The sequence below is a fragment of the Carcharodon carcharias genome, chromosome 5, assembly GCF_017639515.1.
Source record: "Carcharodon carcharias isolate sCarCar2 chromosome 5, sCarCar2.pri, whole genome shotgun sequence".
Lineage (NCBI taxonomy): Eukaryota > Metazoa > Chordata > Chondrichthyes > Lamniformes > Lamnidae > Carcharodon > Carcharodon carcharias.
Window position 1 is genome coordinate 97,241,283 of NC_054471.1, and position 15,450 is coordinate 97,256,732.

At 41.0% G+C, this 15,450-nt stretch overlaps 1 protein-coding gene across 4 annotated transcripts in view; it reads left to right on the forward strand.

Moving 5' to 3' along the window:
• Positions 1-15,450, forward strand: part of myom2b (myomesin 2b) — a 181,008-nt gene that overhangs the window by 104,434 nt on the left and 61,124 nt on the right. For all 4 annotated transcript variants that reach the window (XM_041187577.1, XM_041187581.1, XM_041187578.1 and 1 more), the window contains 5 exons: positions 3,806-3,919; positions 5,513-5,600; positions 9,875-9,913; positions 10,281-10,386; positions 14,619-14,782. In XM_041187577.1, coding sequence (XP_041043511.1) covers positions 3,806-3,919; positions 5,513-5,600; positions 9,875-9,913; positions 10,281-10,386; positions 14,619-14,782 — 511 coding nt within the window. The remainder of the gene's footprint in view (positions 1-3,805; positions 3,920-5,512; positions 5,601-9,874; positions 9,914-10,280; positions 10,387-14,618; positions 14,783-15,450) is intronic.

Consider the following 15,450-nt stretch of genomic DNA (forward strand, 5'->3'; position numbering starts at 1 on the left):
GCTTGACTGCGTTCTTCAATGAAACAATGTAGTGAGTTGATAAAGGTAGCGTAGATGAGGTTGAATATACGGACTTTAAAAAGGCATTCGATAAAGTGCCACATAATGGACTTGTTAGCATAATTGAAGCCAATGGAATTAAAGGGTCAATGGCAGCAAGGATACAAAATTGACTAAGGGGCAGAAAGCAGACACTAACTGCGAACAGTTGTTGTCAAACAGGGGGAAAATATACACTGGTGCCCCCAAGGCTTGGGCAGCTTTGAAGTTTGCAGATGACACAAAGCTTGGAAATTAAGTCAACTGAGAGGGATAGGAATAGACTTCAGGAGAACATAGAGAGGCTGGTGAAATAGGTAGACATATGACAGATTAAATTTAATGTTGAGAAGTATGAAGTGATGCATTATGAAAAAATATGAGAAAAAGAAGGGAAAAAAACAAGATTTGTATTTCATGACCACTGGATCTCCCAAAGTGCTTTATAGGCAATGAAGTGCACTACTATTGTAATGTAGGAAATGTAGCAGCCAACAGCAAACTCCCACAAGCTGCAATATGATAATGACCAGATAATCTGTCTTTTGGACAGAGAAGCAATACAAATTAAATGATATAATTTTAAAAGGGTGCAGGTTCACAGAGATGAAGGGATTCATATACTTAAATTTTTGAAGGAGGCAGAACAAGTTGAGAAAGCTGTTTAAAAAAGCTTATGGGATTTTTGGCCTTATAAACAGAGATTTGGAGTACAATAGTAAGGAAGTTATGAAAAGCCTTTATACTGGTTAGGCCCCAGCTAGAGTATTGTGTCCAGTTCTGGACACCACACCTTAGGAAGACTGTCAAGGCCTTGGAGAGGGTGCAGTGGAGACTTTCTAGAATAGTACCAAAGATGAGTGTCTTTAATTATATGGAGACTGGAAAAATTGAAGTTGGTTCTTCGATTAGAGAAGGTTAAGGGGATACGTAATAGAGGTGTTTACAATCATGAGGGACTTTAATAGAATACATAGGGAGAATCTGCTTTCACTGAGAGTTCGGTCAGTAACCAGAGATCACAGGTTTGAAGTAATTGACAAAAAAAGCCAGGGGACCAAAAAAGATTTATTTTTAAACACAGAAAGCAGTTATGATCTGCTTTGATAAGTTGCCTGAAAGGGTGGCAGAAACAGATTCAATAGCAACTTTCAAAAGGGAATTGGATAAAGAAAGGATTAACTTGCAGAGCTGTGAGGAAAATGTAAGGGAGTGGGACTAACTGGATCCCTCTTCAAAGAGCTGGCATGACATGATGGCATAATTGTTTTATTCTGTGTGGGATGATTCTATGAGTTTAGATGCTGATTCCAGAATAAAAATTAGAAACCAAATTTTTGTGTTTTCTGTTTGAAGCAACAAAATCAATCAAAGCTCTATCTAAGGTGAGGCAGTAGCTCCATCGATAAAGATAATGGCTTGGAGTTTCCACTTCATTGTACTGCCCTTTTTGGCACCAACATACCCATAAATCATGATTGGGAGTTTCTGCTAATTACACTTATTTTCAGGCCCTCAGGAAGGCTTTAACTTGAGTCTTTTTGATGCAAGAGCATTTTTAGAGGGTATATTTTAAAAGCTCCTGAATATAATTTTTGTTCTAATTTACTAAGAAACTGATTACTGGTAAGCCAATATAACTAGAAAATACTTAGATTTTTTTAAGGCTGCAATTGCTACCAATGCCGTGGATGCGCAGCTCAACTATGTTACTCCGTCATTGCGAGTGACTGAGCAGGCAGCAGCCAGGACCAAAGATGGCACTGCTCAAATCATCACAGCTGAGTTTTAGGCAGCAGTGTCCATTTATCCTTGGTGTCATTTAGCAATCTGTGTGCACTAGGAGAAGAATTGTCCAAAAAGTGAAAGTTAACACAGCCGTTCAAAATCCACTAGACAGAGAAGATACTTAAACTTAACTATACGAATTTGTATGCAACCAAAACCAATTTATAGAGGAAGTGCTAATGTGGGTGGAAGCTGTCTGAGGCAGGGATCTGCCCAAACTGCTTTGTGATTGTCTTGAAGCGGGAGGAGTGCTCTGCACAAAATGTCCATTATAGTCTGCAGCCGCTGGCTTTGCTTGTAGGACCCACTCATGTCAGCTAATGAATTGCACTTTTTGTTCTTTCCCTTTAAACCATTCTTAATGTCAGTGTGCGTGACAGGTATCACTAACTCATGCAGATAAAGTGGCTGCAGAGTAGCAGGCTTTCAGATAACCGCAGCAACCAGTAAAAAGACAAATGGAAATCTGATTATAGACTTAGCTCTTTGATGGAGCCATTAATGTTTCACCGTGTGAGGGGGTACTAACGTCACTGCGTATGTGCATGGTGAAATCATGGACACATGCGCAGATGGTACTGGTAGGCTGGATGCAGTGGAATGACGCCTTTGGTTTTCTGCACATGCGTGGACCAGTGTGCATACACAGACAGTGGTCATCTTGTGTGCCCATCTTGTGTTGGCAGGAGACTTTTTAAAGTAATTTCAGTAATTTAAAATTGTGTTACTCAGCGGTGGTGGAATGACTATGCTCATTTTTTGTGATAAGCCCATTTTTAATCAAACTTCACCAAGTTATCACTCTTAATTATCAAGGAAATTTTTTTAAGCAAAAATTTTTTAAGAAAAATTTTATTTTAAAACGGTACCCAGTTACATTGGTTCATGGCAGATTTTGTATTTTGTGATCTGCAATTTTTGCCAGAATTGCCAATGCCACCTCGGCAAAGATATTACCTCAATACCTCAGTGAGTGATAAATTTATCCTTTGACTTATTATATCTGACAAGGACCAAAGCAAACTAAACAGGAGTCTAGCTTGATGAAGGTTGACAGGAGCACCTCTCTTAAATTCCACAAACATTGTCCCTCAGTCTCTCACCTTCCATCCTCCATAAACTTCAGCTTATTCATAACTCTGCTGCCTGTATCCGAACTCATACCAAGTTCCATTCATCCATGACCCTTGCACTGGCTCCTGGACCAGCAAAGCCTTTAATGTAAAATTCTCATCCTAATGTAGAAGTCCCTCTATGGCCTCATTGCTCCTTAAATCTGTAACCTCCTCCAGCCTGGAGCCCTCCAGCCTATTCCTCTAATTCTGGTCTCCAGAACATCCCCAATTTCCAATATCCAATTATGTTGGCTGTGTTTTCAGCTGCCTAAGCTGTAAACTTTGAAATTGCCTCCATAAACCTCTCCTCTTCTCTATCATCCTTAATGATGCTCCTTAAAGTCTATCTGACCAACCTTAGCTAATTGCTCTTTGTGATTCAGTGTGAAACTTATTCTGAATACACTCCTATGGAGCACCTCATAACATTCTATTATATTAAGGGTACTATATAAATCCAAGTTATTGTTGTAGCCTTACTGGTTGTGGTGACCAACCAACAGGTTTCTGGGATAGACTATCTGCTTGCCATCTGTGCATCAATAAATACGATGAAAGAATGCAGTTGACTTTCCTTGAAAATCGTTTTCAAAAAGATTTAAAGAAATAGAATGTAGCTTTAAGAGACACTAGGTACAGAACCAAACATTGCACTTTTTTTGGGAAATGTTCCAACTTTTCAAGTTGACAACTCTTTCCCACCTCCCCCTACACCAAGAAATCAAGGCACAATTGCATGAAATTTATTGGTTGAGTGACCAGTATAGAAAAATATCTTTAGAGTTATGTTACCATCGATGAGATTCTGTTGACCAACAGCCCCGCTGCTTATTAAAGAGCTTTATTTCAATTGTGTGCTACAGGTGGCAAATACAAGGAAGGAAACTGTGTTCGGTTGGTACAAAGATTTTGTAGTGGTTGTCCCCGAGGAACCACCTAACCCCCAGACTGGAGACAGCAAGCTGTGTATTCCTGAGGTAAAGAGTATTGTCAAACAGTGTGACACAAAAGGCATGTCGTATAGGTAATGAGTAATTTCACCAATAATGGTTTATTGACCAGGCAGAAGATGGTTTCATTCTAATTTACTTTATTCAAATCAATTACTAGGATGTGTGCTTAAGGGGCAAGCCATCTGACCCCCATAATATTCTGCCCCACATCTCCCCAGATGCCTTTGATAGCGTCTTTAATTATTTGAATTGGTTGTCCGCTTCTATTTGGCGGGCAGCTGATCCGTATCCAGTCCTGCTGCTGGGAAATTTACTCATCATTTGGACTGTGTTGGAAAGCTGTCCTGGCATGATTCTCTGCTGTTTTCACCAGCTCCCGACCCCCACCTTCCAGGCCCCAGCCTTAGGAACATGAAAGACCTGTTCATTAAACCAGAAGCTTAAAACTGCCATTTGTCATCAAATTCTTTATTTCAACAATTAAAATATGCGTTTAGGCTGAACCTTAATTTCTTGGTGTCCGTGTCTGGTCAGAAATGATCACCAATTAAACCAGTTAGCAAACAGAGTTAGTCCCCTTTAGACTCACCCATACCAGGTTTGGGAGTGGGTGGGGGGGTTGTGGGTGAGCAGGTAAGGGGGAAGATGTCCAATCCCGGCTGTGGCTGTGATGGGCCAGCACAGCTGTCCCAGCAAAAGAAAGGCGAGGAGCGTAGGAGAAGATGGTCAAAGAGAGGACAAGGTCATTTTACGGCATTAGCTGCCATATTCAGTTAAGCTTCTAAAGGATCTCAAGTCTTTTAGTGAGTGGATGAGTAGGTATTTGGGCGGGATGGTAGTTGAGTGGGGTGTTAGTCAGGTCAGGTTAGGGCTAGTCAAGTGGGAGAGTAGTCAGGCTGGGTTGGAGGGTAGTTGGGGGTTATTTGGGTTGGATCAGGGGTAGTTGGGTGGGGATAGTCATGTTGAGTCAATAAGTAGTCAGGTTAGGGGGGCGTTGTTGGCTCGGGTCAGGGGGTGATGGTGGGGGGCTCAGTAATGGTGCTCAGTTTAGTTATGTTAGCTAATCCCTGAATTGACCAGGTATTAAGCAGTGTAACATTTCCTCAGTAAGTATTCAGGTAAGCCCTGTCTATCTGACACTGAGCTCAGTGTCGGAGACATTTGCGGCAGGTCCCAGGCAGTATAAATCAGCCCATGGGAAGTTTAAACTTCCTGAGCAATTTCAGTGACTGCGCATGTGTTAGGACTTCTGCAGGGTCCTGAAAAACGTCTCCCAACTTAAGTGCAGGTTTTGATGATCCGGATACTGGAAGATTTGGCCATAATGTGTTTGCCCTGATCTCACAGACCAAGCATCAACTGGTCAAATAAACTACTCCCAAATGCTACTACCGGTGGACGAAAAGTGTTCCAAGGATGACATTTCAGGAATAACTTCTCAATTTTTCTATATCCTCTGCAGAGAAATGTCCCTCTCTCTCCTATGGAGAATGGTGGACTGGGGATTGGAGTTTTGTTTGTTTACCATGTTGTTCCTGTTACAATTCTCAGTGGTACTGCAACATCATGTAAAGTTGCCTGCAGTTTCTAATAATAAAAGAATCTTTTTGTCTTTAGTTCTCCAAAAAGGATATGGGCGAGTACAAGATGACACTAAAAGATGACAAAGGGCAGGATATCACTGTACTAGAGGTGGTTGGCAAAGGTACACACGTAACAGTTTGTTTGACTTCATCAAGTAGAGTTTTTGAATTTGGGCTTCTGGTCTGGCATTAGTCTGGTCTGGCCCAATGTCTAATTGTCAGTGATTTAATCCCTTTAATTTTGTATGGATAACTTCATCTACATTATGTGAATGAGTTCCCTCCCCATGTTGAAAGCGTGCTGGAGCAGGAGTGGAAGGAGGTGGGGAGTAATTGGACCTCCTCCCATTTCCCCAGTCAGCTTGCATCCGCTTTAGATCTGTTAATTGGATGTAACTGACCAGAAAATCTATTCTATTTGTTTAAACATTTTCTAACAGTGTTGTTCTGATATGGTAGGTGGTAATTGCCGGGCTGACCAAATCCCAAAGGGAAAGTTGGCCAAGCTAGTACAATGATTTTCAATTTGTATTTTTATTCCAAGAAGGTATGTGTGCTGAAGTCAGAGGTAAAGATTCCACTACCACTTTTGGAGATTTAAAATATTAAATTAAAACATTTATTAACAAAAAACTTAAATACACAAGATAAAAGCAAAAAACTGCAGATGCTGGAAATCCAAAACAAAAACAAAAATATCTGGAAAAACTTAGCAAGTCTGGCAGCATCTTTGGAGAGGAACACAGTTAACATTTCGAGTCCGGATGACCCTTCAACAGAACTAAGTAAAAATAGAAGGGAGGTGAAATATAAGCTGGTTTAACGGGGGGCGGTGGGGGCGGGACAAGCAGAGCCGGACAGAAGGCCAACGACAGGCGGAGACAACCAAAAGACACCACAGACAAAAGGACAAAGAGGCACCGAAGGTGGTGACACCATCCAAGGTATTAGCCAATTAAGGGTAGAAAGCAGGACAAGTAAGGCACAGATAGCCCCAGTGGGGGCGGGGTGGGGTGAAGGGATCGAAAAAGGCCAAAAGGTAGAGACAAAACAATGGATGGAAACACACCCAAAAACAATGGAAATAGGTGGGAAAAGAAAGATCCATATAAATTATTGGGAAAAAAGGGGGGGATCGGAAAGGGGTTGGGGATGGAAGAGACAGTTCATGATCTAAAATTGTTGAACTCAATATTCAATCCGGAAGGCTGTAAAGTGCCTAGTCAGAAGATGAGGTGCTGTTCCTCCAGTTTGCATTGGGCTTCACTGAACAATGCAGCAAGCCAAGGACAGACATGTGGGCAAGAGAGCAGGGTGGAGTGTTGAAATGGCAAGCGACAGGGAGGTCTGGGTAATGCTTGCGGACAGACCAAAGGTGTTCTGCAAAGCGGTCACCCAGTCTGCGTTTGGTCTCTCATGTAGAGGAAACAGCATTGGGAGCAACAAATGCAGTAGGCTAAATTGAGGGAAGTGCAAGTGAAATGCTGCTTCACTTGAAAGGAGTGTTTGGGCCCTTGGACGGTGAGGAGAGGAGAAGTAAAGGGACAGGTTTTGCACCTTCTGTGGTTGCATGGGAAGGTGCCGTGGGAGGGGGTTGAGGTGTAGGGAGTGACCGAGGAATGGACCAGGGTGTCCCGGAGGGAACGATCCCTGCAGAATGCTGCCGAGGGGGTGAAGGGAAGATGTGTTTGCTGGTGGCATCATGCTGGAGTTGGCGGAAATGGCGGAGGATGATCCTTTGAATATGGAGGCTGGTGGGCTGATAAGTGAGGACAAGGGGTCCCTATCATGGTTCTGGGAGGGAGAGAAAGGTGTCTTCATCTCATCTTCTGACTAGGCACTCACAGCCTTCCGGACTGAATATTGAGTTCAACAATTTTAGATCATGAACTCTCACCTCCATCCCCACCCCCTTTCCGATTTCCCCACCTCCCCCCCCCCCCCTTTCCCCAATGATTTATATGGCTTTTTCTTTTCCCACCTTTTCCCAATGTTTTTGGGTGTGTTTCCATCCATTGTTTTGTTTCTATCTTTTGGCCTTTTTCGATTCCTTCACCCCACCCCGCCCCCACTGGGGCTATCTGTGCCTTGCTTGTCCTGCTTTCTGCCCTTATTTAGCTCATTCCTTGGATGGTGTCACCACCTTCGGCACCTCTTTGTCCTTTTGTCTGTGACGTCTTTTGGTTGTCTCCGCCTGTCGCTGGCCTTCTGTCTGGCTCTGCTTTTCCTGCCACCACCCACCCCCCAACCCCTTCAACGAGCTTTTGTATCACCTCTCTTCTATTTTTACTTAGTTCTGTTGAAGAGTCATTCGGACTCGAAACATTAACTGTATTCCTCTCCGCAGATGCTGCCAGACCTGCTGAGTTTTTCTAGGTGTTTTTGTTTTAAATACACAAGATTACAGTTACACAGTTAAAGTTAGTCTTATAACATTTCCCAGAATATTCCTACTTAGCTAGACTCTTAAATTAACACCCTTTTCCAGGCAACAGTCCTTATAGGTTCTTAATCTATAAAACATTACCACAAGGCACCCAATGTTGCTATTAGGGAGGTATTTCACAAGCTTCTCTCTTCCTCTCACTTTACAATGGAAACCCAAGCCTTGTAACAAAGCTTTGCTTTCTGGAACAACCAGACACTTCTCTGGGGTGACTAAAAGCTGCTCCATTCACAAGACTGTGCTCACACAGCACTCTCTTCAAGATCACATGGCCACACACCCCTTACAGCTTTCAATCTTTCCTTAAATACATTTTCCCCTTTCACTTTTAAACCCATTGTTTTAAACTTTCTTTTGAAAGTTACCTTTCGTGGAATCTAAAAATCTTCCATGTTATCTTTATGGCCACCACTCTCAGGAAAAATAAATTTAATAACTTGCTTTTTTTTATCTTTGCCAGTTGTAAAACTTCTTTTTCCTCTTTGAAATTCAATAACCAAAAATTCACTCCTCATTTATTTCCTAATGCAAATTCCTATTCATTTTGTATTTACTGGTATCCCCTCTTAGCTTGTTCATTTCCACTTCAAAATGCCTGCTTTTACATCTAACCCCTTCAATGATTTAAATGTTTCAGCCTGACTGTCTTCAGTTTAATTAAATTAGACAGACAGAGACACACACACAGCCCCCACAATCCTGCTTCAAAGTACCCCACAGTAATATTGGAAAATGATATTCTCTTTACATAACCATAACTATATTTCCTTTACTTAAGATTTCAACCATCATAAACGTATTTTGCTCATGATTCTATAACAGGCACTGTGAGCATCTCAGGTTCACAGGCAGTGGTACAACCCCAGAAAACCACCTCTTTAACCTTCAAACTTTGAAGTTTTTTGACATCACAATACAAAGTATTGTGAATTGTGAGGAGAATAGCTTTAAACTTCAAGAGGATATAAGCAAGTTGGTGGAATGGGTGGATAAGAGGCAGATGAAATTTAATGCAGAGAAGTGTGAAATGATTCATTTTGGTAGGAAGAATGAGGAGAGGCAATATAAAGTAAAGAGTATAATTCTAAAGTGGGTGCAGGAGCAATGGGACCTGAATGTATATGTGCACAAAGGTGGCAGCTGGAGAGAATGGTTAATAAAGCATGCAGGATCCTGGGCTTTATAAATAGGGGTACAGGGTACAAAAACAAGGAAGTTATGATAATCTGTTTAAAACACTGGTTCCGGTTCAACTGTAGTGCAGTTCTGGACAACACACTTTAGGAAAGATCTGAAGGTGTTAGGGTGCAGAAAAGATTCATGAGAATGGTTCCAGGGATGAGGAGCTTCATTTATGTAGATAGATTGGGCAAGCTGGGACTGATTTTCTTGGAGAAGAGAAGATTGCAAAGAGATTTGATAAAGGTATTTAAAATCATGAGGGATCTGGACAGATTAGATAGGGAGAAACTGTTCCCATTGGAAGGATTGAGAACTAGAGTGCACAGATTTAAGAGGATGGGCAAAAGAAGCAACCTTTTTTATATATCAAGTGATGGGATCTGGAATGCACCTCCTGAGAATGTGGTGGAGGCATATTCAATTGTGGCTTTCAAAAGAGAATTGGATCATTATCTGAAATGGATAGGTTTGCAGGGCTGTGGGAAAATGGCAGGGGAGTAGCATCAGGTAGATCGCTCTTGCAGAGAGCTGGCACAGATGTGGCGATCCCAGTGGCCTCCTTCTGTGTGGTTATGATTCTATGATTTTATGCTCTGTACATTCCTTTTCAATTATGTATGAAGTTATGGTTAAGTGAATGTTTGCAAATGAACAGTTATCATATTAATTAAACAGGTTACTGCCTTAGTAAACAAGAAATGAATTTCATATAACAATATTATCAAAATGTATAATAAACTAAAAAAAGGAATGTGTTCTCTATTTCAGTGTATGAAGAAATTGTCCAGGAAATGAGCAAAATCAGTGGTAAGTGACTGTACTTCCAACTTAGACTTGTGGCACTCTGTAATAGTGATTTATAGTTCCTGTCCTGTTGTACATCCATTATGTGTCAATAGAAGTACATACGTGGGCCTGCTTTTATTGCCACCAGAGGTAGGTTTTGCATTTTGTGAATTCTGTGCGATGTATCACAGTATTTATTTACAAAGCTAATCAGTGCTAATGAACAGAGAAAATTCATCCCAGGTTCCTGAATATTTCAAAACGGGACAGTTCCCCTGGCAAACCATAAATTTTTGATGCTTTTTCTTTTCACATGAGCTAAAATAAATGCTGAATCTTCTTGACCGACCCAACTATTGCACTGGTTTTAAGCTGCGTTACCTTTCAGGGATGTCTGCTTCTGAGCTGAAGATAAAATGCACCCCAGAAGGAATCAGACTTCAGTCCTTCTTGAAGTACTACATGGAAGATATGAAGGTTTTCTGGTATCACAAGTATGTGAAACTGCAATTACATTGGAATAAGTAAATTAATGGCATGTTTAGGAAGTAAGTGCTTCTGCCTGTATTGTGACCATGCAGACTTGTTATGCTTAGCTCTACTTAACTACCTGATCAGCTGAGCCATTTGAAAATCCAAAATGAATTTCCTGATTTAAAAATAAAAAATTGTAATCATTTCTGTTCTATAAAGTTTTTGTGTAACCTAATGTGCAAGGCCAACTTGTCGATAAGGTTATAGATTATATTAAAATTTAGTAAATGATAACTCTTCAAAAGAATTTCATTTTTAACCAAACATGTCATACTTTAAAGGGCTTTATAGAAATTCCTCATGTTATGCTGATCAGCTTAGGCTTGAAGCTCTCTGGCCATAAGACATAGGAGCAGAAATTAGGCCATTTGGCCCATCGAGTCTGACCCATCTTGCATCCCATGCAGCTTCTGTTGCTCTCCTGAAGTGATTTCTTAGCAGCGGTTGTATTTTAGTTTGCCAGCCATGCTTCAGTCTTTTCCTGCAGCAGTTCCTTAATTTGATCATCATCTTCATCGAACCAATCTCAGTTTCTTTTCTGTGTTCCCTTGACATCGTTGACAGCTTCCAGAACAGTTGATTTGAAGGTTGACCATACCACTTCAACATCATCACATTGATTTCCTTTGAAGGACAGTTGTTCTTCAAGTCTGAGCCTGAATTGTTTGCAGCATTCTGTGGATGCCAGCGTCTGCAAATCTAGCTACCTTGGAGGTCGAGTGCACGTTTGTCTTCTTTTTCAGTACGATAGTAAATTTCATCTTGGAGAATAGCATCCTGGGGTCTGCAGAGCACTCTGCTTCTCTCATAACCCTGGTGATAGTAGCATTTTTTTATGTTGCTCTGCTGAGTGATAATAGTAAATCTGATGCCAGTGTTTAGATCTTGGGTGCATCCCCAAGTGTTTTTGTACTTTGCCTTCTGTGTAAAGATGGTGTTGGTGATTGACATATTCTAGAGGGTGCAAAAACTCAGGAGGAGCATGTCATTGCTGCTGCATTTCCCCACACCTTGATTCCCCAGGACACCATCCCAAGCCTGATGGTGAGCTCCTACCCTTGCACTGAAGTCCCAAATCACAATTTGCTTGTCCTCCTGTGGAGTATTTGCAATAGCTCTATCCAGGTCCTCGTGGAATTTGTCCTTGATGTCCTCAGAATAAGTCATTGTTGGAACACTGATGATTGTTGCATCCTGTTGTTCACCAGAAGTAGGCGTAGCGTCATGATGCAATCGTTTAGCACCCTAGAAAGAGTGTCCAAACTTTTTGTGATGTCAGCTTGATAGCAAAGCCGATACCTGCCCCTCGTCCCTCATTCTTTGACTTGCCTATCCAGAAGAAAGTGTAGCCTTCTGTTAGCTCTGTTAGCTGGCCCTCCTCTGCTTGGTGGGTTTCACTTAAAGCAGCAATGTCACGATTGTATGGCAATAGCTCCCTATCAACCAAAACAATTCTGTGCTGGGATTGGGAGCTTTTGTCATTACCAAGTAGGGTTTGCACGTTCGAAGAAGCTAAGTAGAGTTCCTGTTTCTTCTTTTCGTTTCGCCCACAGTACTATGGTGTTTGGGTGAATACAAAAGGAGTTCATTTCAGGAAACAATAGGATGTGTGTGAAGGAGTCGGTAAGCTGTGCACACAAGAAACAACTGGTCTTGAGTTGACTATTGTGGAGTTGATTGCCCTTGGCCAGCTCCACTTGCCCAGCTTTACACATCTGTTTCTGGTGGCTTGACCAGCCAAGACAGCTGGAGATGTGATCGACTGCAGTGGATGAACTGCAGCATCTTCTGCGGCCGTGCTAATGACCTTCATAGTTGTCCACACAGCTTTCAGTACCTGCAGTAGGGGAACACCATTTCCTCTGCTGCATCCATCAGGCAATATTTTCTTGTGCACTTGTGGTTGGAGATAGGCATCCTCCCTCAAATATGAATACCAGCCCACATTGTTACTCTCACCTAGTTTGGCTTTTGAACTGACGCATTTACCGAAGTGTGGCTGTTGTGCATGGAGCGACAGATGAGAGCTGTGTGAGTGTTGAGGACTAGGTGCAGTTATCCATCCAGCTATGAAGTAGGATGCAGCTGACTCCTGCAGAAGGAACTACCTCTGACACACACCACACTCCTTAGACTATATCGGGACAAAGGTGCAAGGTGTCCTTTAATTTGGAGAAATACCTTTTTATTTCCACAATATTTACTTTTATATTTAACTTACTGGACCCATTTTCTTGAAACTTCAGGATAAAACTATGGCTTTGAAAATAAAGCAATCATCCATTATATATGATGGGAAAAAAATGGAATTAGGATAAAACACCTTCAGTTCATACAAGATTCAGAAGTACTTTAACAATTGAGCTCATGGGATTAAAGGGACAGGGACAGCATGAATATGAAATTGATTAAGAGACAGAGTGCAGGGGAATAGTTATTTTTCAGACTGGAGGCAAGTATGGACTGAATAGTGGTCCCCATGCAGTCCATATTAGGACCACTGCTCTTTTTGATACATATTAATGACCTAGACTTGGGTATACAAGGATGTATTTCAAAGTGTACAGATGACATGAAACTCTGGAATGTAGCAAACAGTGAGAAGGGTATTAATAGACTTCAAGAGATCATAGACTAGTGAAATATGAAGACATGCAGATGCAGTTTGATTTAGAGGTGTGTGAAGTGATGCATTTTGGTAGAATGAATGAAGGGAGGCAATGTAAATTAATGGTACAATTTTAGTATTACTGAAAGAAGACGTTGAAGCTTTTTGTCTTGCGCTCATCAGGACATTTGCAAGAATACCAAATGTAAAGGGAACAACAATTTATACTTAACAGAATAAGTGACAGCCATTCTCTGGTTCATCCCCCAGGGCAATGCCTTGACCAATCAGTCAACCTGCCTAGTTTGAATTTAAACAAAGCTTGGCAGTTAATTGTCAGTCATCAGTCAACTGGTGAATGCTGCATGGCAACACCTCTACCAATCAGAATCCACTTGCCAACCAAGCAGCACTCTCTTCTCATGAAGTATAAATTGTTGTTCCTTTTACATTTGGTATTCTTGTGAATGTCCTGATGAGTGCAAGAAGAAAAGCTTCAACGTGTCTTTTCTCAGCAATATTAAAATTGTGCCATTAATTTACATTTGCCTCCCCTCATTCTTTCTGCTAAAATGCATCACTTCATACTTCTCTGAATTAAATTGCATCTGCATTTGTCTTCATGTTTATGTACTTCACGTTCTGTACTACCAAACGACTATTTGTATACCTGGTATACAATTTTAAATGGGCTGCAAAAAAAAAGACAGATTTGGCAATGTACAAGTCTTTGAAGGTGGCATTACAAATTGAGAAGGCTGTTTAAAAAAAAAAAAACACCCAGTAGGCTTGACTTTATAACAGAGGCATGAGTATAAGCCTTTATAAGTCATTGGTTAAGCCCCAACTGGATTAGTGTGTCCAGTTCTGCATACCGCACTATAGGAAGGATGTCAAGGACTTGGAGAGGGTGCATAGGTGATATACTAGAACACCACCATGGAGAGACCAGAGAAGCTTTAACTCTGCCAGAATTGCAGCCAAAACATCCAAATATAAACAGCTCCAAGGAAACTTCTGGCCACAGTCTTTTAAACGGTCTGGGCTAGCATCAGTCACCCATACAATCAACCTGGTTTCTTTTGCTGCTCACTTTCCAATTCACAGGAGCTGTTTAGCAGGAAAACAAGAATCCAGAGCAAATTGCACTGTCCGTTGTATTGATTTTTGCAGAGTTGTCGGTTAACTGGCGCAGATATTTCTAGAACTCCAGTGCACTCAGTGTGTTGATCCAGTTGCACCGGTTTTCTACACTGATCACCATAGATTGTCAGAGGTGTGGAACTCCAGTGTAATACATAAATCAATAAAATTAATAAAACTGTAAGCTTGTTTTTTAATAAGTATGTTGATTACTTTGTTTGGACAGGGTAGTTAAGTCCTATGTTGATCTCGTCTAGCTTGTACTGGAACAAATGCCATTTTTTTTTATCTGATTCTGTCTGGAAATGCTACTTTATAGAACTGAATGAATAGTTAAGTGCATGATGTCAATTTTTGTCTACATACATAGGCTTGCCATGGCCTGTCATCTGTTTGTATTGTGTGAATACTTTAGAAATATTGTGCTCTGTTTGGGTTTAGGGAGTCAAAGATTGCATCATCTGAAAAGATGAGAATTGGAGCAAGCAACAACCAGGTTTGGCTGCAGATCTGTGAGCCGACTGACCAAGACAAGGGCAAATACACAATGGAGATATTTGATGGCAAAACCTCTTATAAACGGCATCTTGACCTTTCTGGAGAGGGTAAGTTACTCATTCAAAACGTGATGCTAAAGTCAGCCAAATTTTAAAAATTAATATCAAATGCATGGTTTCTTAATTAAAGTACATTTACATATTTATAATATAATTATGGTATGAATTAACCATGATTCACTACTATTTATATTTCTTATCAGTGAGATATTAACTGCCTTGGAAAAAATTTACTGACATATACCTAAACTTTTCCATTCCAAATTCAAAGCAACAGTTTCATTTAGGCTGGTTATATCCTTTTCTAGAGGATTTTTCAAGAGAATGAACATTCTGAACACTTGGGTTATCAGTAGGGAAAAGCATAGCATTAAAAAGTGGAACCTTTGGTTTGGATTTATTTTTGTCGCAGTTCGGAGCAGTTTGGAATTGAATGTGCTTCACATCACTTGGCCTATTTCTTCATTCGGGTTATTTGATTTTATTCCCCTCCAAACTGTAGACCTCATCACATGATCCATCCTCAATCTAGCTGAGGTGACTTATGCTGATCTTTCATTGATTAGGTTGCTGGCAGAGGTATAGATGACTTGCTCTCTCATTGCCCATTCCTCCCTGAGGAAAAGCTTCTGACCTCGCCTGGCTTGAGAGTTAAGAATTAATATCTTGGACGGCAGACTCACATGCAGCATTTCATGGCACAGCTAAAACCAACC